Here is a 27,059-nt window from a genome sequence, read left to right on the forward strand (position 1 = left end):
AGGATGTACTGGGCTGTGGAGGCGTACTGGAGGTCTGGTGTGTGGTGTTGGCACTGGTGGTACTGGATAGACCGGACCGTGAAGATGCACTGGAGGTCTCAAGCAAATGGCCTGCACAACCCGTCCTGGCTGGATGGTGACTCTAGCCCGGCACGTGCGGGGCGCAGGCACAGGACGCACTGGGCTGTGCAGACATGCGGGAGACACAGTGCGCAACACCGGCACAGGATATCCTGGCCCGAGGAGACCCACTGGCTGTCTGAAGAGCAGGGCTGGCACCATCTGCCCTGGCTGGATCCTCACCCTAGCCCGGCAGATGCGTGGAGCTGGGATGTAGCGCACCGGGCTAAGCACGCGTACTGGAGACACCGTGCGTTCTACCGCATAACACGGTGCCTGACTAGTACGACGCTCTCTCTCCACAGTAAGCACGGGGAGTTGGCTCAGGTCTCCTACCTGACTTAGCCACACTCCCCTTGTGGCCCCCCCAAAAAAACATTTTTGGGGCTGCCTCTCAGGCTTCCAGCCGTGCTGCCTCTTCATACCGCCGCCTCTCCGCTTTGGCTGCCTCCAGCTCTGCCTTGGGGCGGCGATATTCCCGTGGCTGCGTCCAGGGTCCTTCTCCATCCAGTATCTCCTCCCAAGTCCAATAGTCCTGATTGCGCTGCTCCTCCTGCTGCTGCCCGTTACCACGCTGCTTGGTCTTTTGGTGGTGGGTGATTCTGTAACGATTGTCTTCAGGTGAAAGAGAGGAAGACCAAGATGCAACTAAGGTCAGGGTGTGACATGAACGCTGAGCTGTAGTCAATGACTAGAATTCCCACGTCGGTACAGTTGAAGTCAGAAGTTTACATACACCTTAGCTAAATACATTTAAACTCAGTTTTTCACAATTCCTGACATTTAATCCTAGTAAAAATTCCCTGTCTTAGGTCAGTTAGGATCACCACTTTATTTTAAGATTGTGAAATGTCAGAATAATAGTAGAGAGAATGATTTATTTCAGCTTTTATTTCTTTCATCACATTCCCAGTGGATCAGAAGTTTACATGCACTCAATTAGTATTTGGTAGCATTGCCTTGAAATTGTTTAACTTGGGTCAAATGTTTCAGGTAGCCTTCCACAAGCTTCCCACAATAAGTTGGGTGAATTTTGGCCCATTCCACCTGACAGAGCTGGTGTAACTGAGTCAGGTTTGTAGGCCTCCTTGCTCGCATATGCTTTTTCAGTTCTATCCAAACATGTTCTATGGGATTGAGGTCAGGGCTTTGTGATGGCCACTGACAATACCTTTATTTTTTTGTCCTTAAGCCATTTTGCCACAACTTTGGAAGTATACTTGGGGTCATTGTCCATTTGGAAGACCTATTTTACAACCACGGTTGGGATGGTGTTCTTTGGCTTGCAAGTCTCCTTCTTTTTCCTCCAAACATAACAATGGTCATTATGGCCAAACAGTTAAAGTTTTGTTTCATCAGACCAGAGGACATTTCTCCAAAAAGTACGATCTTTGTCCCCATGTGCAGTTGCAAACTGTAGTCTGGCTTTTTTACAGCGTTTTTGGAGCCTTGGCTTCTTCTTTGTTGAGTGGCCTTTCAGGTTATGTTGATATAGGACTCGTTTTACTGTGGATATAGATACTTTTGTACCTGTTTCCTCCAGCATCTTCACAAGGTCCTTTGCTGTTGTTCTGGGATTGACCTGCACTTTTCGCACCAAAGTACGTTCATCTCCAGGAGACAGAATGCATCTCCTTCCTGAGCTGTATGACGGCTGAGTGGTCCCATGGTGTTTATACTTACGTACTATTGTTTGTACAGATGAACGTGGTACGTTCAGGCGTTTGGAAATTGCTCCAAAGGATGAACCAGACTTGTGGAGGTCTACACTTTTTCCTGAGATTTCTTATGATTTCCCCATGATGTCAAGCAAAGAGGCACTGGGTTTGAAGGTAGGCCTTGAAATACATCCACAGGTTTACCTCCAATGGACTCAAATGATGTCAATTAGCCTATCAGAAACTTCTAAAGCCATGACATCATTTTCTGGAATTTTCCAAGCTGTTTAAAGGCACAGTAAACTCAGTGTACGTAAACGTCTGACCCACTGGAATTGTGATACAGTGAATTATAAGTTAAATAATCTGTCTGTAAACAATATTTGGAAAAATTACTTGTGTCATGCACAAAGTAGATGTCCTAACCGACTTGCCAAAACTATAGTTTGTTGACAAGAAATGTGTGAAGTGGTTGAAAAATTAGTTTTAATGACTCTAACCTAAGTGTAGGTAAACTTCCGACAACTGTAGCTACGAACCTGGGAACTAGCCCAGCGTCATGGTTTCTCAGTAGAAATCCACTATTTCATAGTAAATTGCTCTAGCAAAGGTTTTGCTGATTTATGGATTGCCTCAGTGTAGGCCTCTAGGTGGTAAATATTTTACAAAATATATCAAATGTTTCAATACAATGCTTGAGGTTCTCACATGAAAAGCTGTAAAAAGTCAACCCTGCCATAGACACACACACACACACACACACACACCATGCCTGTAAGGCAGAGCAGGCAGCAGCTGCTACCACGGGCGGATGAAGTAATGTTGCTTCTCCGCTAGCTGTGGGAACCTACGCCTGGAAAGACAAAAAATGTGGAGGATCCAAGATGCAACAGCCAAGGGCGCTTTGACGTTCCATTAATTAATCCCTCAGCACAACGTAGTCCACTACTGTGTACATGACCCACATGCTGAAAAAGATAAGCGGGGGGATGAGGCTGCATGGCGAAAGGAGCGGGATGGGGGGAGGAACACCCCAAGCTTCCTGATTGGACTTATGGGACAATGTTAGAATCAACTCAGTTCTCATACTCAAGGTTTCCGCCTCCTATCCAGCCATCTCAATTACTGTACCGTCTGACTGGATGGAACAGGGAAAAGGGAAACTATTCCCAGAATATCCCTGTTGTTCATTTATGAAGTGTTTTCGGAAAAGCAGGCCGCTGAGAGACGACCTCCATGCCTGCATGCAGCAGGCCAGTTAGTGGAGGTGCCCTGACGGATAAATCTGATCCTTTGTAGAGGCAGTATTGATCCGACAAAAGCTCACTACATGAATCAAGTATGAGCTCCGCTGCTTCCTCTCCCAGGCTCGGTTCAGTGCGATGGATGTGCTTCAGTGAAATAATAGCGCATATCCTCCTTCACATGCTCACACACTGGCAACTGTGGCAAGGCTTGGTTACAGCAGTGGTCATTAAAACCACTCACAAATTCGCTATAAACCTCTTCTCTGCAGTTAGCATATTGTGGTTGGAATAGAGTATGTTTCAGTTGCATGGATTGGAGCTAGGCCTATATTTCGGATAAGATTGTGAATATTTGTAGTTGACATGCATGGTGTTTAGTTCAATAAATTGATGGTCTGAAATATTCATTTTGATTCTAACTCTTCTAAGTAAACCTTTGTCATGCACATTACATGTGTAATTTCTTCAGATGTTATGCATATTTTACCATGACACAACAATGTAACAACATAACCTGACTAATGTCTCAAAGTCTTGTTCTGGTATTTCAATTCCCTTAAAGAAAGGCGAGGCAACTTCCTGCCTACAGAAACCAACAACAACAAAATTCAAATCTGCCACTATTGGCTCTTCCTAACATGGGCATGCCTCAAGGTAGGGCCAAATTAGTGTCAGTCTTGAATCCTGGTGTTGTTGTTTCTGTAGGCAGGAAGTAACCCCGTTGTGAATGCTGATGTCATTATGCTGAGTCTAACTTTAACACCATTCAGGGAATCACAATTCTGACTTAGGTGCCTCACATTAACAGCCAGTGCTGTGCTACAGTAAGAGGTCTGATCAACTCCACTATATGTTGTGGCAATTCTTAAGCTATACAACGCACCAATGAGATTCAGAAGATCAGGCTGTGCGGTTTGGGCAAACTGAGATGTATACTGTTACGTCAGGTGTCAATAGCATGGTCCAAGTTGGCGGTTTGTGTTTTGTTGTCACTGCTGTGTGTCACAGGGACCAGCTCTCCTCCCCCTCCTGGGTTTACCAGACTGCTGAGTGCAGGGTGTTTGTAAGCACACACACACGCACATGCACACACGCACGCAAGCGCACACGCAAACACACACACACACTACTCCAGAGATGGGAAGCTCAGAGATGCAACACAGCCTCACACGACTTGTCTGAAGGTCCCTGGTACCAGTTGAAAAAATATATGGAAGTATATATAGAGACTGTCAGTGCCAAAAATAAGCGGTCAAATACAAGTAAAAAAAATAAAGACAAATGTTTCCTGATCTTTCATATCTCTCTCAGATATAGGACAGACACTTCAGAACAAACTTCCTTTTCATTTTTTGGGGGGACTAACTGTTGTTTCGTGTAGTAAATCTATTATTCATGTGTTTGTATGGACTAATAGCAATAAGGCCCAAAATATTTTGTCTTTTTTTCCCCCTTTCTATCCTTCAAGGGGTCTTAAAATGTCAAATCAAATAGCAAAATGATCCTCAGTATGACCTTCTTAAAACAATTCACTATAGCTTAGTAGAACCCCCCCAAATGTTTAATGTGTAGGATCCATCTATAATTTTCAGTTTCACTTTTTATTAGTCGTATGTACGAGATACATCATCATAAAATGCTTACTTTCAGGTTCCTTCTTGAGAATTCAACAACAATTAGAAATAAATCAAGTTGATTTTAGTTAGCAAATGGTTATACATTCATTAACGAAGACACACACAAAAAATACCACCCCTAAACCCCCCCCCCCGAAGGATCCGGGCAGCTCTGCCAAGTCTTCCCCTCCAGCAACAGTAGCAGAGGCTGTCTGGTCTATCTAACTACTGCCAGGGCTCACCGTCGGGGACATCACATGTGTGACATCCATGAAAGGAGCTCAAGATAAGGCCCATTGATGCCAAGGAGGAGGAGAGCGGGAGGAATCCCTATTGGTTAAGATGGGCCATGCATGCTGACTGCATTATTCTATACCATCACAATGAGAGGGAGAATGAAGATTATCTTTAAATATAACAAACCATTTGGGGCCACTTTTAAAAATATGAATATCTTGGGGCACTCCCACACACTATGCATATAGGTCCCGGGAGAAACCCCGGGGGGGAGGGATTCAAGGGAACAATGTCTACTTTGAGTTTATCTAATTTGAAACTGTTCACGATGAGTCAATCATCTATATTCCTGAAAATAAAGCATTTTTATTCATATTTAGTAGCAACTGGCTTAGGTATAAAATGTACAATATAGGTGACGTGCTGTCCTACCACATTCTCGCTAGTCTGTGAAGAGGACAGATTAGATTAGAATAATGAGCAATATATTCGTGCTTGGTTAGTCAATACTGTGTTGATTGTTTTGTCGTTTCTAGACAGCCATGTTTCCAGCCCAATGGAGGAACTTGTGCAGCAGGAGGTGTAGGAATTTGGTGTTACATTTGAAGAGCTTTTTTTCTAAAACCCTATAAATCCATTTTCAGAAATGTTGGTCAAACTATTCTATTGTTTAAGGAATTTATGAAAGAGATTGGTGTGTTTTTCACTATCTAATCATGGCATGGGGTTGTTCAATGACGTCCATGTATTAGTTTGAAATCTATCACTTGATGCTTTCATTTCAGAGAGAAAAACAATCATGTTTTCTTGCAAAACGCTATATAACCACTCCACTCTCAGATAATGTAGTACTGCTATGTTTTAGCAAATGTATAAAGATTTGTGATACCAAATTTTAAAATAAAAAAAAATGAATCAAAACAATAATATGAGATCTGTATGGAAAACATTTACATTTGAGTAATTTAGCAGATGCTCTTATCCAGAGTGACTTGCAGTTTGTGCATTCATCTTAAGATAGCCAGGTGAGACAACCACATATCACAGTCAAATATACAGTATATGCGAACATTCCATTCCAGCTAAAGAATGGATGAATAGCGTTTTGCAACAACAACAAAAAACCATTTTAATCAACACCTAAAATCTATGAATCAAAATTCTGAGAACGCTAATATTTTACACACAGATGAAAGCCCCCATAAGCCACATGTGTCAAACTCAATGCACAGAGGGCCAAGTCTCTGTGGGTTCTCACTCCTCCCTTGTACTTGATTGATGAATTAAGGTCACTAATGAGTAAGGAACTCCCCTCACCTGTTTGTTTAGGTCTTAATTGACAGGAAAAATCAAAGTCCTGCAGACACTCAGCCTTCTGTGGAATGAGTTTGACACCCCTGCCATAAGCTATAATTTCTGGTGAAAAAAACACAAATGTGAAATATTGGTGTATATAGTGATTTGGAAATTAGCTCTTCATTTGTAATCATCAAAGTATTATTCAATTAAACCCTGTGCTTGTATGTTAATTAAAGCCAATTAAACTGTAATTTCATTGATAAAAACAATTATATATACAAAAATAAGCTTCCAGTTGATGAGGTTGTTTGAACAAGGTCCAAAATGTCTCATTTCCATTCTACAAACAACAGATGTTAGCAGACACATTACTGTAGCTACTACACTATTTACGTTGCCTGTAGTATTTGACTATTACAGCAACACAAGGTGGTATTAAATCTTCATAGGTTAACATCAACAGCTTCTTATGCACTTTACTAGCCTAAACACACACACACACGCACACACATGGTAACACGCATAATGATATAATCACATGTTCGAATTAGGGAGACCAAATTGTTGTGGCTTTCCTCTAGGATCATGTTTCGTAAAATAACCAGAGTGATAACACTGAACAGTAATAACACAATAATAGAATCTCAATATGGAATGCTGCGTCTGAAAATTCTCAGAATTGTTTGAATAATATTTCAGCCTGATAAAACCAACTCCTATATAAAGGTCATTAATGGCATTTTAAAGCAGGCCAGGAAAATGTGGTGGGTGTGTGTTGTGGGACTCGATCTCTAGCTCTCTAGCTGTGATGTCACTGACCTGACCAATCATTTTATAGGCGTTTTGCCTTTTCATTTTTAAATCTTCCAAGGCAATGATTGCTCTGTCCACAATGATTATCGTTTGACTGTGAAGTCAACCCTCAACATTATCCATAATGTCTAACTAACGTTGTTTCAGTGGGAAATAAATAAATGTCTAGTGATTAAAAACACAATTCAGCATGAAATCCTATTCCAATTAACAGAGTCCCTCCCATTCTGCATTCAGTGAATCACCTGAAAAGCTTGTTCACTCCCATACTATTACTTTCCTAATTAAAGATTCCTTCTGAATAAAAAACTAATAAAACGCCTCTCTTCTACCTCTCACAGGGGGAACCTGTCTCAACCAACCAACCAACCAACCAACCAGCCTCATCCTATCTGAACACCACAGAAGTCAGTATGCATCACTGGTTGTGTGGCTCTAATGGTGTGATGTTGAGTTCATGTAGAGTTGATGTTAAGTTGATGTTGAGTTAATGTTGAGCGTGTGAGAAGGGGTAGCTAGTTCATTAGGGGCATTTAACTATTTGTGCGTTCTGAGTAACAAGGTGTGCCACGATAGATGTCACTTGGCTTTTGATACTTTGCCATGTAACTGCTATCATAAACATTAGCATACTTGGCAAGAGGGATGTGCTTACATTAGCTCTGCTCTAATGTGGGCAGCCACAGGAACAAACTTCAAAGAACCTAGTGGTGCCGGATGATGCTATCTCATAGACATATTAGCCACCTAATTCATGAAATAAATATGACTAGGCATGTAGACATTTTAATATGTATCAAAAACACAACATTGTCATATACAAGTAATGTCACCCATTTCAAGGGTTATTATAAACTGGGTGGTTCGAGCGGTGAATGCTGATTGGCTGAAAGCTGCAGTATATCAGACTGTATACCACGGGTGGAAAGCAGGTAGCCTAGCACTTAAAAGCATTGGGCCAATAACCAAAATGGTCACAGGTTTGAATCCTGAGCCAACTAGGTGAAAAATCTGTTGATGTGCTCTTGACCAAGGCACTTTAACGCTAATTGCTCCAGTAAGTTGTTCTGGATTAGAGTGTCTGCTAAATGACTCCAATGTGTTTGACAAAACATTTATTTTTACTGTTCTATTTGCATTGGTAACCAGTTTATAATATCAATATGGCACCTCAGGGGTTTGTGGTATATGGCCAATATGTATTTATTTATTTGACCTTTATTTAACTAGGCAAGTCAGTTAAGAACAAATTCTTATTTACAATGACGGCCTAGGAACAGTGGGTTAACTGCCTTGTTCAGGGGCAGAACGACAGATTTGTACCTTGTCAGCTCGGGGATTCGATCTAGCAACCTACCATGGCTAAGGGCTGTATCCAGGCACCTCGCGTTATAAACTGGGTATATCAGACCATATACCACGGGTATGACAAAACATGTATTTTTACTGCTCTAATTTAGTTGGTAACCAGTTTATAATATCAATAAGGCACCTTGGAGTTTGTGGTATATGGCCAATATAACATGGCTAAGGGCTGTGTCCAGGCACTCCGAGATGCGTCATGCATAAGAACAGCCCTTGGCCATGGTATATTGGCCATATACCATTCCCCCCTGTGCCTTATTGCTTAATTATAGCATAGTCTCTTTGGAACAAGGTTGGCAGTTCTGGTACAACTTATGGCTTGTAATTCATACATATTGAACTTGTGTTAGGCAATGACAAAATATAGCGTGTGTGCGTGTGTGTCTCGACCTATTTGCCAGCTAGGGCTTGCAGTCGTGTCGTGCAACAGCATGAACGTTTGGCGACCCCCAGCGTGCGGTAAGTGAAAGTTTTGCTCAGTTTCTTCACATAACTGGAAACCCGATTCTTCGTACGACTGATGCCCACATTCAAAATATTGAATGCACAATCTAAAAACCATTGTGACAGTAAAGACACCACAGAAATATATAAATAATATGTATGTATTGTGTGAGCCCTACAATTGATAAAGCAAACGCTCATAACTCTTGCCATGGCGTAGTTTATAGAGAGCATTTGTCGATAGGGGCGTATATGAAATATGAAACAATAATATACTATAAATTGAAAAACACCAACAGACATGTTCCACTTACCATAAAACGTATATAATGCAAATGATATCAGGTAGAGACTAAATTATTCTTACCTGCGTGCAATACACCGTTTTATCCACATTTTCTCGACAACAATTTCGAGTCAGTTCTTCAGGTATTCTCCCATTTAGATGGCTTCCACAAATGTCGATAGTGGCTAATACACTCAAGTGACGAACCTTACTCCAAATGTCATTAATGCAAACATTCTAAGGCTATATCCTTCAACATTGCGCATATACAATTACTCCATATATGATGTCAAGCCTGATATTACACCACCAAAAGAGAGAATATGCAAATATCTTGGACGTTGCTTGCTTATTCTAACTTGGCAATTATCTTCCCATTAATTTGATAAGGTTGATAAGGACGCACCGAGTCCGTGGACAGGTGGTCCACTGTGCTTTTACCAAAAGGTGTCCTCTGACCACTTGTGTCGGTCAAACTTTGTCTTTATATAAATCATCGAATTTACTCCACTAGACAGTCAAAAAGCTATAAAAAAGAACACCAGAGAGGCAAGGTGATTCGTTGGCATCCTCAGTGGATTCGGCGATGAAAATGACCACGCACTTTTCTACATTATTGAGAAGCAGATCATAGCAAAACATCAGGAAATATACCCAGTTTGGACGGTTAATAACAGTCAATCCCGAAAATATGCGCCGAAGAATTTCGGAATGCTGATAGGTCACCGTTGGCCAAAATTCCACATTTCGCACATCTCTGAATAAATGAATGTAAGTAATAGGTTCAAATGTTTAAAAAAAGAAACAGGAGACTAGGTGAGAGAACGGGTTATTTTGGAAGAGAGTCTGTGAGCGCGTCAGCGCGAGATGTTGCGTGTGGTAAGCGGTATAGGGAAAAATAAGCACTTGTCATTTGAAGAGAGAGAGTGCAATATTATCACACCGTGCTATATCTCCGTGCCTTTCCGTTCCTCTCGCAGACTGAATAACAACCTGCCAGTCCTACTTCGGCTGACACCCATCTGACGTCATTTTAAAGTAAAATATGTGATATTGAAGACCACACTGCAAACTCAAACCGTCACTCTGGTCTTGCCCTCGGCCATCTGCACACCTGTATTACAAGATGTTGGAGGTAGGCAACCTCCCATCACATTAGACTCAACATACTGATATGACCACAGCGAGATAAGTGAAAACATTACATATGACAAGCTCAGTTCTTGCGTGATACAGAGAGAGCACGTGGTGGTCTTCTTTTGCACCTCAAGGTCAATGTGTCAAACAGGTGCAGTCAGCTGTTGAAATCACCTGTTATAGCCTATATGATTTACACAGCAAACATTGCATTACCAATTTGTTGTGTTTGAAGGTGAGCTATTAGGAATGTGAGAGCGCTTTATCGCTCTCTCAGTGGACTAACATTGACAGATAAAGACACCTCTACACTCAAAACATTTATTTTGGTAGCCCTTAAGTTTTGCTCTATCATATTTCATTAACATTACCACAATCCATTCATGTTTTATGGCGGAATGTAATTGTCTCTTGTAGAACTGATTTAACTCGGTGGAACTTGATGTGCACCAGATTAATTAATGTAGAAAGAACTGACCAAATTTAGTTTGGACAAAGAGTTTCTATTGTTGTGGGACAGAGGTCATTAGACTAATACCCAGCATACTTTGCAACTGTGCATTTGGACATTTACATTTACATTTACATTTTGGTCATTACATTTTGGCAGGTTAGGCAGTGAAATTAAGGTAGATAAACAACCACAAGTAAAGATGTAAAAGTTTATGTAACTGTTACTGAGAATGTGTTGTTGTTAAAATGGTCTGTTGGTTAGCTGGCAAACGCAACTGTCTCTCCAGCAGATGGAGGTTGTCATTTCTCTCTCTCTCTCTCTCTCTCTCTCTCTCTCTCTCTCTCTCTCTCTCTGTCTGTCTTTCACCACTCTAATAAGGCTGGGTTAAAAGCAACCCAACTTGCATTATATCACTAACCCAGCGCTGGATTACTACAGCACAGTACACACATTTAGTTATTTTGACCAATGACCGCTGGGTTATGTGACTATCTCAATGGGGCTTATTTTGGATTGTTCTACTTTTTTTCCTCGGTTATTGTTGTTAAAACATCTTTTGACCCAGCAGTGTGTTATTTCTTAGTTGTTTGAGCTCTGAGTCCTAACGCTGAACTCTAATCCTATGAGTAACTGGGCTATTACGCCATCACATTTCCCCCCTCTATCTCCCCCTCTCTTTCTATCTCATTCTTTCTTTGTATTCATTTATTTTTGTGAAGTGTATTGAGATTTAATTGATTTTGATTTCCTCCCCTCTCTCTTTCTTTCTCACTCTCACACATATTACACACTGTGTGCTTGCATCCTTGTGTGTGTGTGTGTGTGTGTGTCTGAGTGTATGTGTGTGAGAAAGAGAGAGTGTGTGACAGGGAGACAGAGAGAGAAAGACAGCGTTGATGAGGAGAGTGCTGTTGTTTTACCTCAGAGATAGTCACTGGTTGCTGTGCATCAGTCAGACTGTGGGTGTTATGGTTCACATGGAGGAATCATAAGCCCAAATGCTACTGGTGAAACAGCTGTTGTATAAGTCATTAACGCCCCGCAATGAGGACTAGAATTAAAGGGAGAGGGATTTGGGCTGTGCAGCGTGTCTGCATTGCTCTTCAGTGCCTCACATTGGCATTTCTGTGTTTCTTTTGTGTAAAGTAAAAGTACTTGCAGTATTAAACAAAAACAAAAAATAAGAAATGTTTTATTGTCACATACACAAGATAGGTGCAGTGAAATATGTTGTTTTACAGGGTCAGCAATCGTAGTACGGTACCCCTGGAGCAAATTAGAGTTAAGTGCCTTGCTTTAGGCCACCTAGAGCTTTCCCAAACAGTAGGCTGCCTTAGACTAGTGTGGATTAGAGTGGATTCCCCTGTACTGCATGCTGCGATGGAAAACAAAAACTCTGAGTAAATTCCTTTCTATCTCTATGAGTTTTCAATTTCTACAAAACAAAGTGCTAATACACATGAAGAAATCTAGGAGGAGTTATTCAAAGGAACTTTATTCACAGTGTCACAATGATGGCCTTTTTGGTGTATCTACTAATTATATGTTTTTTTATTTTCCTTTATATGGGAAGTCGTCCTGAATAATGTCCACTTATTGATTGGTGTTTTATGCCAAGGCTTGCTCATATGAAGGGAGGACAGAGAGAGCAGCAACTCTACCCTGCTATGATGAATGGTTTGTATTGAACTTGTTTATACTATACTATGGGGAAATCCTTGCGAAATCCACTCTGCACAAAAGCAAACAATGACATCAGGGATCTTGTATCGGAATATTGTTGTGAATGTTGGATGCAATGCATCTCCATTCACTCAAAATTTGGCAAGTTTGTGCTCATATCAACAGACAATGTTAAGCTAAGATTGTGGGTTCATTATATGAAAGGTGTGCTGTAGTATTACCCTTTTCATGTCAGGTTAGTGCCTTCTTGAGGTAGTCATAACTGCATGTTACTTCAAATAATTGATATAATTGTGTGTGCACGCACGCACGCACACACACACACACACACACACACACACACACACACACACACACACACACACACACACACACACACACACACACACACACACACACACACACACACACACACACACACACACACACACACACGAGATAGCAAACTTGTCAGAACACACTGGACCAGCTAAATGTTAAATGTCATATATTGTCAATTCAGAGACAAACACACTTTCTTCAATAGTGTTTATTGATAGACTTGCATTCCCCTAAAAATGTATAATACAGAATGGCAGTATCATCACATGTATCAAGTATTATCCTCACAAAAACGTTGTTCAGCAGCTGGACTTCTGATGATTCAATAGAAAATGTAAATGCATTAGTAGGCCAAGCTTCATGAATCATGGCATCAGTGGGAATCAATGCCTAGTGTGGGAAGACAACTCCTACTCTTTCCAAAAACACAACCGGAATTGGGATCACTTCTCAGGAGCAAGCACCAACTCAGAAAAAATACCACAGAAGAAGCCCTGAAAACAGAAAGGTGATGCTATAACATCCATTGTGTGTGTTGTTAAAACGAAGACGTCTTGTTTAAGTGGCATTTTACTGTTATTATAGCTAGTAGGTGCTAACACCTATCTACCGTGCTAAAATCACTTACCATTTGCACAAAGTCAGCAGAACTGCAGTGTGTTTGAGATATGAGGGAAACAACCATTTTTGAAAACTTTACTTCAAAAGATGTGTTCCCTTACAATACTAGAGCACCATTCTGTAAATTTGAGAATTATAACATAGCATGCTGGCCCTCGGTCAAAGCAAATACATGTTTGTTCTAGCTATTGTCTGAGATTGTTATGCAAATACACACACATAAGAGTACGTACTAACACATTTCTAAATGTTTTCTGCACTCTGCGCTTAATATGTTTTAAAAGACAAGGCCAAGCGTAAACGTTCTGTTATTAAAACATTTTAAAGAATGTCTGCTAATAGTGCCTTGGGCCCCCTCAAGGTCATACCACTTATGTATATTGGAATGTCTCACCATAGACTCTAAGGGAGGTCTTGTAGTCTAATGATCAGAGATCCACCAGTTTATGACGTCATCCTGTGAGTGCCTACCTGGGAGGAGAGTGAGCGTGGGAGCACAGAAAAAGGCATTGCTATGGAAACAAGGAAACAAGGGTAACGGTCAAGGAAAAAGGCATACATAGGCCACAGCTTAAAGAGAAACTGTGCCGAGGAAGAAATCGTACCAAATAGGTTTGTCGATGGGAACTGAACAAAGTACATGAATGGCATGAACTATTTCACTTGGTCGTACATCGAGACAGATACAGCAGAACAACAAGCTGGCATCCATGCCTGATGAAGCCCTAAGGGTAGAAATGTTGTAACAATAAAATCACCCTGAAGCATGAAGAGTAGTGTACGGCATTTTCCTTTTTATTGTTCATGAGTTCACCTACAACTCCAGCAACTGCAAAATAAAAAAAATAAGGAAATCATTTATGGGTTTCACATGACTGGGTTGGACGTACAACCAAATTCTCCAAATGTCATTGGGGCAGCTTATAGTAGAGAAATGAACATTCCTGCCAATTGCATGCTCCCTCAAAACGTTATATATCTGTGACATTGTGTTGTGTGCACATTTTAGAGTCTCCAGCACAAGGTGCACCTGTGTAATGATCATGATGTTTAATCAGCTTCTTGATATGCCACACCTGTCAGGTCAAAAAATACTCCCTAACAGGGATGTAAACATTGAGAAAAATAAGCTTTTTGTGCATATGAATCATTTCTGCAATTTTTTATTTAAGTTCATGAAACATGGGACCAACACTTAACATGTTGTGTTTACATTTCTGCTTTACATCTAATTGTATTATATACACTATAAACTCTGGAACCTATATGATCCTGTGTTCAGAGTCAACTAGTCTCTTTCATCATGATTCCCTTTGGTCTTCTCAGCATCAACAGTGATTTGAAAAGATGGCAGCGAACAGTAGGAGCACCGTTTTGCGAGTTCCAACCCAACTTGCTATTTTGTGATTCTTTTGGCATTTATTTTTCATTACTTAGAACCACTATAATTTCTTAGAAACTACAATAACTTTTCAACATCAGATTGGCAGTTACTTACCTCAATTCCGGCTTTAACTTTGACTCATCTATCTGCCTTTGGCTTTTTCTATAATTCTGACCAGAGTATTCAAGAGGAAATGCCGGCATTACAGGCAAGACCGGGGGAGTCCTGGTGAGATTAAGGCGAACGGAAAACTGGCCACCTTTTCCCTCCATTCCAGTCACCAGTCACTTGATAACAAGATGGATGACATCCGATTACGGATTTGCTACCAATGGTACTGTTGTAACTGCAATATTCTCTGCTTTTCTGAAACATGGCTTTCAGACAAGATACCCCCCATGGCTATCTCATTCGATGGATTCTCCATTCACCGAACAGACAGGCCAGTGGGTCAGGCAAATCGAGAGGGGGAGGGGTTTGCCTCTCGATTTTCCTGACTCTAATGGCCTGTCCGTTTGGTGAACAACAAATGGTCTGCTGACTCAAGCGCAGTGGAAGTCTCTATCCATTGTTTACCCGTCTTGGAATACCGGATGGTCAAATGTCGACCTTTCTACCTCCCGAGGGAGTTTTCAGCTGTTATCGTGACTGTTGTATACATTCCACCTCAGGACAAGAAAAATAATAAGCTGCACTAAACTAACTGTACCAGGCTATAAATAAGCAGGAAAATGTGCCGTTTCTGCTTTTCTTGTTGCTGGCGGATTTTAATTAATTTAGACATGTGATGACCAACTTCCATCAACACGATAGGGGCGAAAAAGTCCTAGAGCACTGTTAGTCTACCCAGAAGCAAGCATACAAGGCACTCCCTCATCCCCCATTCGGCAAATCAGATCATGCCTCCGTACTCCTGCTTTCTGTTTACAAGCAGAAGCTCAAATAGTAAGTATCTTTGACTTCCATTGAGAAATGGTCATCTGAATCAGAGATTATGCTACAGAACTGCTTCGCTAACGCTGATTGGAATATGTTCTGAGACTCCACAGATAACATCAACTAGCTAATCACCTCAGTCACTTGCTTCATTAGGAAATGTATTGGTGATGTTGTCCCCACAGTGAAGGTTTGCTTCCTCCCCAATCAAAAGTCCTGGATTAACACCGAGCTAAAGGACATGGCTGCTGCACACAGTGCTATTGCAAACAACCCTGAAGACAGGAACAAGTACAAGAAGTCCTGCTACTATCTCTTCAGAGTCATCAAATGAGCATAAGGACAATAGAAGAATAAGGTGGAGTCATAGTACACAGGCTCCCACGCCTGCTGCATTTGGCAGGGGCTACAGTCCATTACGGATTACAAAGGAAGACTCAGCCGTGATCTGCCCAACAATGCCTCTCTACCAGGCTAACTCAATGCATTTTATGCACGCTTAGACAATAACAACACCGTGCCGTGCGTGATGGGCCCCCACTAACCCAGAGGACTGGGTGATCTCGCTCTCTGAGGCCAACGTGAGTAAGGCCAGATGGTATTCCAGGGCGTGTTCTCTAAGCTTGCGCAGAACAGCTGGCAGGCATATTCACTGTCATTTCCAACCTCTCGTGTAACCAGTCTGTAATCCTCACGTCTCAAGAAGACCACCATCATTCCTGTCACCATCATTCCTGTTCCCAAGTGTCCAAATTACTTAAGACTTAAAATGGTCCCCACACGCGCTCCTCAGGAGCTTGAAAAGGTTTGACATGGGCCCTTAAATCCTCAAAAGGTTATAGAGTTGTGCCAATGAGAGCATCTTGACAGGCTGCACCACTGCTTGGTATGATGATAGCATGGCTCTACAGAGGGTGATGCAGACAGCCCAGTACATCACTGGGGCTGAGCTCCCTGTCATCCAGGACATCGATATCAGGCGGTGTGAAAGGAAGGTCCGGAAAATTGTTAAAGACTCACAAGTCGTATACTGTTCTCTCTGCTTCCGCACAGCAAGCGGTACAGGTGCATCAAGTCTGACACCAACAGGCTCCTGAAAAAGTGTTGGTCCAATGTTTCATGAGCTGAGATAAGATCCCAGAAATTGTCAACACATACAAAAAGCTTATTTCTCACATTTTTGGCACAAATCTTTGGCACAAGCATTCTCCTTTGCCAAGATAATCTATCCACCTGACAGGTGTGGCCTATCAAGAAGCTGATTAAACAGCATGATCATTACACAGGTGCACTTTGTGCTGGGGACAATAAAAGGCCACTCTAAAATGTGCAGTTTTGTCAAACAACACAATACCACAGATGTTCAAGTTTTGAGGGAGCTGACTGCAGGAAGGTCCACCCTAGGTGTTGACACAGAATTGAATGTTCATTTGTCCACCTTAAGCCACCTCCAACATTGTTTTAGAGAATTTAGCAGTACGTCCAACCGGCCTCACAACCGCAAACCATGTGTAACCTCGCCAGCCCTGGACCTCCACATCCGGCTTCTTCACCTGTGTGATCATCTGAGACCAGCCTCTAGGACAGCTGGTGAAGCTCTGGGTTTGCACACCAAAATAATTTCTGCACAAACTGTCAGAAACCGTCACAGGGAGCTCATCTGCGTGCTCATCGCCCTCACAAGGGTCTTGACCGGAATGCAGTTCGGCATCGTAACCAACTTCAGTTGGCTAATGCTCACCTTAGATGGCCACTGGCACGCTTGAGAAGTGTGCTCTTCACAGATGAATCCCGGTTTTAACTGTACCTGGCAGATGACAGACAGCGTGTATGGTGTCCTGTGGGCAAGTGGTTTGCTGATGTTGTGAACAGAGTGCCCCATAGTGGCAGTGGGGTTATGGTATAAGCAGGCATGCGCTATGGACAACAAACACAATTGCATTTTGTCAATGGCAATTGAATGCCAGAGATACCGTGATAAAATCCTGAGGCCCATTGTCATGCCATTCATCCGCAGCCATCACCTCATGTTTCAGCATGATAATGCACTGCCCCATGTCACAGGGATCTGTACACAATTCCTGGACGCTGAAAATTTCCTAGTTCTTCCATTGCCTGCATACTCAGCAGGCATGTCACCCATTCAACATGTTTAGAATGCTCTGGATTGACATGTACTACAGCGTGTTCCAGTTCCTGCTAATATCCAACAACTTTGCACAGCCATTGAAGAGGAGTGGGACAACATTTCACAGGCCACAATCAACCAACAGCCTGATCAACTGCGAAGGAGATGTGTCGAGCTTCACACCAGATACTCTACAGGTTTTCAGATCCACGCCCTTACCATTTTTCAAGGTATCTGTGACCAAAAGATGCAAATCTGTATGCCCAGTCATGTGAAATCCATAGAATAGGATTCATAGAATAGGGCCTAATGAATATATTTCAGTTAACTTATTCCCTTATGTGAACTGTAACTCAGTAAAATCTTTGTCACATAGATGTAACATGCACACACATTTATACTGACTCTACAAACACGCACACACACTCACATACAATCATCATATACTGTACACTGCTGCTACTCTGTTCATCATATATCCTGATGTCTAGTCACCTTACCCCTATACGTATATACTTCTATTGCAACTGACCCTGTATATAGCTTACTTACTTTCTTTCTTATTTTTCTTTCTTGTGTTTTTGTTCTAACTTATATTATTTGTAGTACTATATTGATATTGACTTCTGCATTGTTGGGTTTAGAAAGGCATTTGCAAGAAAGGCATTTCACTGTACTTGTGCATGTGACGTTAACCTTTTACTGCAGTGGGCTAAATCAGGGTCACACGGAGTGTTTCTTGGTAATCATAAACAAATCTTCTTTGAAACCAAAGTACACAACTCACACACATGGTTATGGGCTTAAAAAAAGAATACACCTGTACTATGCCATATATTGAGTTGAAATGTATTTCATTTTGAGTTGGTATCCCAATATTACACTGTATACAGTATATCACAGAAGACTGAAATATATCAAAACTGTTTGACATTGAAACACCAGATTTTCTGCTGGTTATGAAAAATATTAATAGCATTTCACCCATGAGGCCACTTGTCATTTGACTGCAGGAAAAGGCTACAACTTGAAACTTGAATTGAAATTGAAACTGATCTCACCCCAAAACTCATCCACAGGGTGAGTGGTTGTCAATCAAGCCAGAAGCTCCTCCCCTTTCCCCAAATTCAACTTAGGTAGGAATTGTGATTGCGTTATAATGTAACTTAGCTCCTCCCCGACATACATCAACTGGGCTAGTGCTAGTAGGCCTAGCTGGTGTATGTTTATTTCCATCCTGTTCTAGCAGAACGATGCCTGTCTGCCTGCCTGTCAGTTGGGAAATGTGCTTCTCTCATTGGTAAATTGGAGCAATGAAATGGCAGAATAACCATAATTCCACAACTCCAAGCCGAGGAACAAAATATAGCTGGAGTGCAGTGGGACCATCAAGCTAGCGTGGCCAATATCGCACATGGTTGGCTATGGGATTAAGTACCATGAGATATCTACAGAGAATGAGTGGACAGGACAACGTCCAGCCAAAGATAACTGCAGAAGTTAGCAGCACATACAATCATTTGTTCTAGGTTACTGTGGTGAAAGTGGTAGTCACTATAAGAAAATGTATGATTATATTTCTAAAAATATATTTAAATAGGTTGTCTGCTGTATGTAAGACGTTCATCAAATGAAGACTTGAATAGGGATAGTTCACCCCAATTACAAAATGACACATTGGTTTCCTTACCCTGTAAGCAGTTAATGTACAAGGTATGACAGCAATCCATGCTTTGGTTTTATTTCTCTGACACTGTTTCCAAATGTTTTAGCATTTGTGGCACAAATCCCAGTAAATTCATGGTACTGATATTAGCATTTTTTACACATTATGCCCAAATCATCCAAAAGTATCAAATTCAAATTGATTTTAAAGCTCAACAAAGTCACTTATAGATTATTTGAACATGATGTGTGAAAAATGCTAATATCGGTACCATGACTTCAATGGGATTTGATTACTCTTTCGCGCCCTCTTTAGCCAAATATGCAGCTCCCTCCCTTCCACCCCCCTTCCCCTACCTCCCTACCCACATGTGCTAAAACGTTAGCATTTGGAGACAGTGCCAGTGAAATTAACCCAAGCATGGATTGCTGTCATACTTTGTCCATAGACTGCTTACATGGTAAGAAAACCAATATGTCATATTGTAATTTAGGTGAAATATACATTTAACATGGAGTTAAGGTAACCATATCAATTGAAGAGATTGTAGCTAAAATGTTGTACTTCTATTGTTTCATTTGGGAAATGTTGTAGCGATGCTGCTGTGAGTGACGAGAGCTGTAGCCCCTGTTGTACATTGGATTAAACTCTAATCTTGTTTTAGCCTGTGAAGAATCTGATTGAGTTTATGACCCTCATTTGACAGTGGCATCCCCTTATTGGGGGTAGGGGAGGGGCGGAATGGAGGGGGCTGCATATTTGGCTAAAGAGGGCCCGAAAGAGTAATCAAATGCAGAGTAACGCCAACCTCAAATGCACTTACAATCCTCATCATGTCAATATTACAAATGTACCAAAGAGATGGAAAGTATGCATTATGGTAGCTGTGGTGGAAATTATTCAGTACATTTGTAAAATATTTTTAATAGCATATAGAAGTGTTTTAAAACTATTAATACCTCATAATACACCCTCAGCATAAACAGCCTTATTGGACATGCCATCCTTCAACTATAACAGATGAATGGGAAGTATGGGCTGAGATACAAAGCAAAGATGATTACGAGCATTCCTTCAAGGGCCTAGTTCTTTTTAAATGTCAACCTTGTGAAGATTGTGAAGAGAAAAGAAAAGTTAATAGCTAGTGTCTTAAATTCTGCTCGTTGACATTTTTTATTGCTCGGTGCCCGAGTGATTTAAGCCATCCCAGTGACATAGCCCATGGGGTAATACCCTACATTTGCACTAATTCAGTTTCACTGACAAACATCAAGCACTGGGAGCTCCCCTCCCACCAATTGACTAGTAATGGCCAGCAGAAAGAGAACAGCCATGGTCCAAATGGTTATTAATCAGAAATTACACTGGAATGTCGACGCTAGAATGTCGCACATGTGGGTCCAAAAGAGTGGTCAACTATGTGTGTACATCTCAAAATGGAGCACGACATCCCGATGCAGTGCTGCAACCGTAGGCGTATTTCCTTGTAAAAAAAACTATCTGTAGGCGTCGAGGCATGCACTCTAATCTCTATCAATTGAGACCACACACTGTTTTGTGGTGGTCGTTCAACAATGCAGGACATCATGAAGACTTTGTTTTCCCTGGTTCTTTAGAGATATTTGATAAATATGGAAGTTTGTTTGTCATGTGCAGTTTGCGCATCTTTAGGTGTGAATGAAATTAAATGAAATCGAACTGTATTTGTCACAAGCACTAAATACAACAGGTGTAGGCCTTATGATGAAATTATTACTTACAAGCCAACAATGCAGTTATAAGAAAAACAAGTCTTAAATGATTTACTAAAATAAACTTAAGTTAAAAAAAATATATATATATAATTATATATAAATAAAAAATAATTAAAGAGCAACAATAAAATAACAGTAGCGAGGCTATATACAAGGGGTACCGGTAAAGAGTCAATGTGCGGGGGGCACAGATTAGTCAAGGTAATTGAGGTAATATGTACATGTAGGGGGAGGTAAAGTGATGATGCATAGATAATAAACAAATATTAGCAGCAGCATAAAAATCAATGCAAATTGTCTGTGTAGCCATTTGATTATCTGTTCAGGAGTCTTATGACTTGGGGGTATAAGCTGTTAAGAATCACTTTTGACCTAGACTTGGTGCTCCGGTACCGCTTGCCGTGCGGTATCAGTGAGAACACTCTATGACCTGGGTGGCTGGAGTCTTTGGCAATTTTTAGGGCCTTCCTCTGACACCACCTGGTATAGAGGTCCTGGATGGCAGGAAGCTTGGCCCCAGTGATGTACTGGGACGTACGTACTACCCTCTGTAGTGCCTTGTGGTCGGAGGCCGAACAGTTACCAGACCAGGCAGTGATGCAACCAGTCAGAATGCTCTCGATGGTGCAACTGTATAACTTTTTGAGGATCTGAGGACCCATGCCAAATCTTTTCAGTCTCCAGAGGGGGAATGGGCATTGTCGTGCCCGCTTCACGACTGCCTTGGTGTGTTTGAACCATGATAGTTTGTTGGTGTTGTGGACACCAAGGAACTTTAAGCTCTCAACTTGCTCCACTACAGCCCCGTCAATGAGAATGGGGGCCTTGCTCGGCCCTCCTTTTCCTGTAGTCCACAATAATTTCCTTTGTCTTGATCACGTTGAGGGAGAGGTTGTTATCCTGGTACCACACTGCCAGGTCTCTGACCTCCTCCCTATAGGTTGTCTCATCGTTGGTCGGTGATCAGGCCGATAACCACTGTTGTGTTATCGTCAAACTTAATGATGATGTTGGAGTCATGCTTGGCCATGCAGGCATGGGTGAACAGGGAGTACAGGAGGGGACTGAGCACACACCCCTGAGGGGCCCCTGTGTTGAGGATCAGCGTGGCAGATGTGTTGTTACCTACTCTTATCACATGGGGGAGCCCATCAGGAAGTCCAGGATCCAATTGCAGAGGGAGGTGTTTAGTCCCAGGGTCTTTGGCTTAGTGATGAGCTTTGAGGGCACTATGGTGTTGAACACTGAGCTGTAGTCAATGAATAGCATTCTCACATAGGTGTTTCTTTTGTCCAGGTGAGAAAGGGCAGTGTGAAGTGCAATAGAGATTGTGTCATCTGTGGATCTGTATGGGCAGAATGCAAATTGGAGTGGGTCTACGATTTCTAGGATAATGTGAGCCATGATTAGCCTTTCAAAGCACTTCATGGCTATAGACATCAGTGCTACAAGTCGGTTAGCAACTTAGGTGGGTTACCTTGGTGTTCTTGGGCACAGGGACCATGGTGGTCTGCTTGAAACATTATCGGTCAGGGACAGGTTGAAAATGTCAGGGAAGACACTTGCCAGTTGGTTAGCGCAAGCTCTCAGTAAATCAAATCAAATCAAATGTATTTATATAGCCCTTCGTACATCAGCTGATATCGCAAAGTGCTGTACAGAAACCCAGCCTAAAACCCCAAACAGCTGTCACACCCTGTCCATAGTTTGCTTTGTATGTTTCTATGTTTTGTTTGGTCAGGGTGTGATCTGAGTGGGCATTCTATGTTGTGTGTCTAGTTTGTCTGTTTCTGTGTTTGGCCTGATATGGTTCTCAATCAGAGGCAGGTGTTAGTCATTGTCTCTGATTGGGAACCATATTTAGGTAGCCTGTTTGGTGTTGGGTTTTGTGGGTGATTGTTTCCTGTCTTTGTGTTTGTTGCACCAGATAGGGCTGTTTTGGTTTTCCCACGTTTATTGTTTTGTATTATGTTCATGTTTAGTTTTCTTATTAAAAAACATGAACTTCAACCACGTTGCATTTTGGTCCGCCTCTCCTTCCCAGGAAGAATCTCGTGACAACAGCAAGCAATGCAGGTGTAGAAGCACAGGTGTAGAACACTTCCTGGTAATCCGTCTGGCCCTGTGGCCTTGTGAATGTTGACCTGTTTAAAGGTCTTACTCACATTGGATATGGAGAGCGTGATCACACAGTCGTCCGAAACAGTTGGTGCTCTCATGCATGCTTCAGTGTTTGCCTCGAAGCGAGCATAGAAGTCATTTAGCTTGTCTGGTAGGCTCGTGTCAATGAGCAGCTCTTTGTAGTCCGTAATAGATTGCAAGCCCTGCCACATCCGACAAGCGTCGGAGCCGGTGTTGTACGATTCAATCTTAGTCCTGTATTGATGCTTTGCCTGTTTGATGGTTTGTTGGAGTGCATCGAGGGATTTCTTATAAGCATCCGGGTTGGAGTCCAATCCTTGAAAGCGTCAGCTCTACCCTATAGCTCAGTGCAGATGTTGCCTGTATCCATGGCTTCTGGTTGGGATATGTACGTACTGTGGGATGACGTCATTGATGCACTTATTGATGAAACTAGTGACTGATGAGGTGTACTCCTCAATGCCATCGGAAGAATCCTGGAACATATTCCGGTTTGTGCTAACAAAACAGTCCTGTAGCTTAGCATCTTTATCATCTGCCCACTTCCGTATTGAGCAAGTCACTGGTTCTTCCTGCTTTAGTTTTTGCTTGTAAGCAGGAATCAGGTGGATAGAGTTATGGTCAGATTTGCAAAAATTGAGGGCGAGGGAGAGTTTGTACTCATCTCTGTGTTGGGGGTAAAGGTGGTCTAGAGTTTTTTTCCCCTCTGGTTGCACATGTAACATACTGGTAGAAATGAGGTAAAACAGATTTATGTTTCCCTGCATTAAAGTCCCCGGCGACTAGGAGCGCCGCCTCTGGATGAGGATTTTCTTGTTTGCTTATGGCGTTATAAAGCTGGTTGAGTGTGGTATTAGTGCCAGCATCGGTTTGTGGTGGAAAATAGACAGTGTTGTGTCTTTACTATCATTAAATGAAGACTTTTAGTTTTTATCAAATATTCTCTGTAATTAGTATTACGTGATCAAATTGATTAATCATGTAACTGTAATTAACTAGGAAGTTGGGGCACCAAGGAAAATATTCAGATTACAAGGTTATAATTTCCTAATATAACCTTTCAGATATTTTCATATCTGATCCAGTCTTCTGATTAATGAATTATTTACTTTACCTCACATTAGTCTCATTCCAAACGTTGTAAATTGTTGGCTATCTGCACGAACCCAGTCTTCACTATGAGTCATCCATACATCAATTGTCTTAAATCATTTATTTATTACTAACTAAGTAATTCACAGAAATGCATAAACAAACAGTAAATGTGGTTACAAGAAATGATAGGAGAATGTGCCCTAGTGGGCTAAACCGGCATGGAGGCTTGTTAGACAAAAGGGGAAGTTGGGGTCGACTAAAGTCACTACAGAGTGATAATTATAACAACTGAAATGTTAATCCTTTGCACATGAACGCTCACTCATTCGGGAACAATTGCAATCAATATATATATTTACGCTCAGTGTGTCGTCTTGATAGCTGGTGAAAAGTTTGTTTCTTTTATAGAATTGTCCGTCTCTCTCCCTCTCTCTCTCGGTTGTGGTTAGAGTGGATTGTTCAGAGTGACATTCCTTCATTCGTTATGGATGGATGTTTCGGCGGTTGTCGTTCTTCGCGTTCAATGATACCGAATTCCTAGCTGCAGACTAGTAATTAATATCAAAGACTTGTTCTTATTCTGTCGGTATCGATAGTCTACGAGTTTAACCACGTGGTATGGTTAAAAGATTCAGCAATGGTCTACAACCTTTGTACTCCCGTGATTGAGAGAAACATGGTCTGGTGATAATTTCTTAAAGTTGGGTTTTATTCAGAATTGCAGAAAAGGGCTGTCCCAGGATGCCTGACCCTAACTGGGCTCAGGGGCGGTCCTCTGATTTAGTTCAAATCAAAAGGGAATTGGATTTTCCTTCATTAAACAGTCCTTAATCATATTACACAATTTTACAAACAGTATCATATTCACTCATTCATCTTATACAACAATTAGATGTAAACCTCATATCTGAGGCTATAATATAAACAGCGTTATGGTAATGTGGCCACACCGTCTCCTATGAGCTTCCCCAAGTTGTAACAAACGGACCAGTTCGTAGCTGGATTCAAAACAAAATTCCTTTGTTCTCTATAAAAATGTACTCTGCCTCTTATACTGTGTGGCCATGTGGCAGGGTCTTCTCCTTAGGAATTTACGACCCCTCTCTGACCACAGCAGCCTAGTTGAAGGAGGCAGGGGGAGGCAGGGAGAGGGAGAGAGGGATGGGGATGGGGATTTCTATACCCAAGGAGGGCAACATCATGACAACAGCTATGAAAAATATAGATGAAAACTTTTGGTAAATAGTGTGGTCTACAGCTTATCATGAGATACTCTCCCTCAGGTGAGCAAAACCTTGAGACTTCCCTAATATTAGATTTCGAACACAAGCTGTTATTTACAAATAGACACAGAACTCCATCCCTTTTCTTACCGGAGGCAGTTATTCTATCTTGCCGATGCATGGAAAACCCATTACAGATTTTAATGTCCCTTTGGTAGGTTAGTCAGAGCTCATCCATTTTATTATCCAATGATTGCACGTTGGCTAATGGGACTTATGGTAGAGGCAGATTACCCACTCGCCATTGGATCCTTACAAGGCACCCCGACATACGTCCCCAATATCTCCGTCTTCATACGAATGACGGGGATTTGGGCCTTGTCCTGTGTCGGAAGTAAATCCTTTGTGTCCGACTCGTTAAAGAAAAAAATCTTCATCCAGTACGAGGTGAGTAATTGCTGTTCTGATTTCCAGAAGCTCTTTTCATTCATAAGAGACGGTGGCGGAAACATTATGTACAGAATAAGTTAGAAATAACGCCAAAAAAACACACACAATAGCACAATTGGTTAGGAGCCCGTAAAATGGCAGCCATCTCCTCCGGCGCCATTAGGGAATGAGGCCCATTGCCTGTAGATATTACAGTATTGTGAAAAGGATTCCAGTGTATCACACAGTAGCGAATATTTGCATAAATACACTGAAATACTTATCTCCTTGTGATTTTGCTGACAATAGACCACAAACATTTTGAAAACTCTTTATCAGACCATTTCGCGAATACCTTAGCAAGCAGGCGGAAATCTGATCAGCCCAAAAACTTGCAGACAAATTCGAGCTAGTAAATAGGCTCCCTTGTTTCCCTTGTTTCCCCTAATACAGCACATTCTCAGGCAGTGTAGTAATTTATAGAGACATTGTTCTAATCACCTTCTAATCGCACCGAAGTCAGTTCCCCTGCTCTCCTGTTCTCCCTCGCCCCGGCATTTAATTTATTCTTGATGCATCGATTTAGGATCAGAATGCAGGCCAGCCTTAATGACGCTCTCTCTATATTATTCATATGATTATTGAGAGCCCTGTAAAGTTCTCTGAGACCTGCTATTCCCCTCTCTGTGATAAATTCACCAAGGGCTTCAGAGACAGGTGATTTGAATGATTTATCCCCCTCCTTATACATTGGTTTAGTTTCCTTGTTAAAGTAAAATGCTGCAGTGTGCTCCGGCACTTTGCTGATTGCGGATCCACTTCTGCAGAATACCTTGCGGAAGATTGTCCTTTTTATTTTACCATTTGCTAATTACAAACCAAGTACACTTCATGACCAAAAGTTTATGCTCGTCGAACATCTCATTCCAAAATCATGGGCAATAATATGGAGTTGGTTCCACCTTTGCTGCTATAACAGCCTCCACTCCTCTGGAAAGGGT

At 41.7% G+C, this 27,059-nt stretch overlaps 1 protein-coding gene across 1 annotated transcript in view; it reads right to left on the reverse strand.

Annotated features, from left to right (window-relative positions):
• The window catches only part of LOC109869540 (adherens junction-associated protein 1-like), a 91,083-nt gene extending 80,992 nt beyond the window's left edge, over positions 1–10,091 (reverse strand). The window contains exon 1 of the mRNA XM_020459744.2: positions 9,167–10,091. Within this exon, the coding sequence (XP_020315333.1) occupies positions 9,167–9,195 (29 nt within the window). The 5' untranslated portion in view covers positions 9,196–10,091. The remainder of the gene's footprint in view (positions 1–9,166) is intronic.
• Positions 10,092–27,059: the final 16,968 nt, after the last annotated feature.

This window comes from Oncorhynchus kisutch, linkage group LG24 (genome assembly GCF_002021735.2).
Source record: "Oncorhynchus kisutch isolate 150728-3 linkage group LG24, Okis_V2, whole genome shotgun sequence".
In the NCBI taxonomy this organism is placed as follows: domain Eukaryota; kingdom Metazoa; phylum Chordata; class Actinopteri; order Salmoniformes; family Salmonidae; genus Oncorhynchus; species Oncorhynchus kisutch.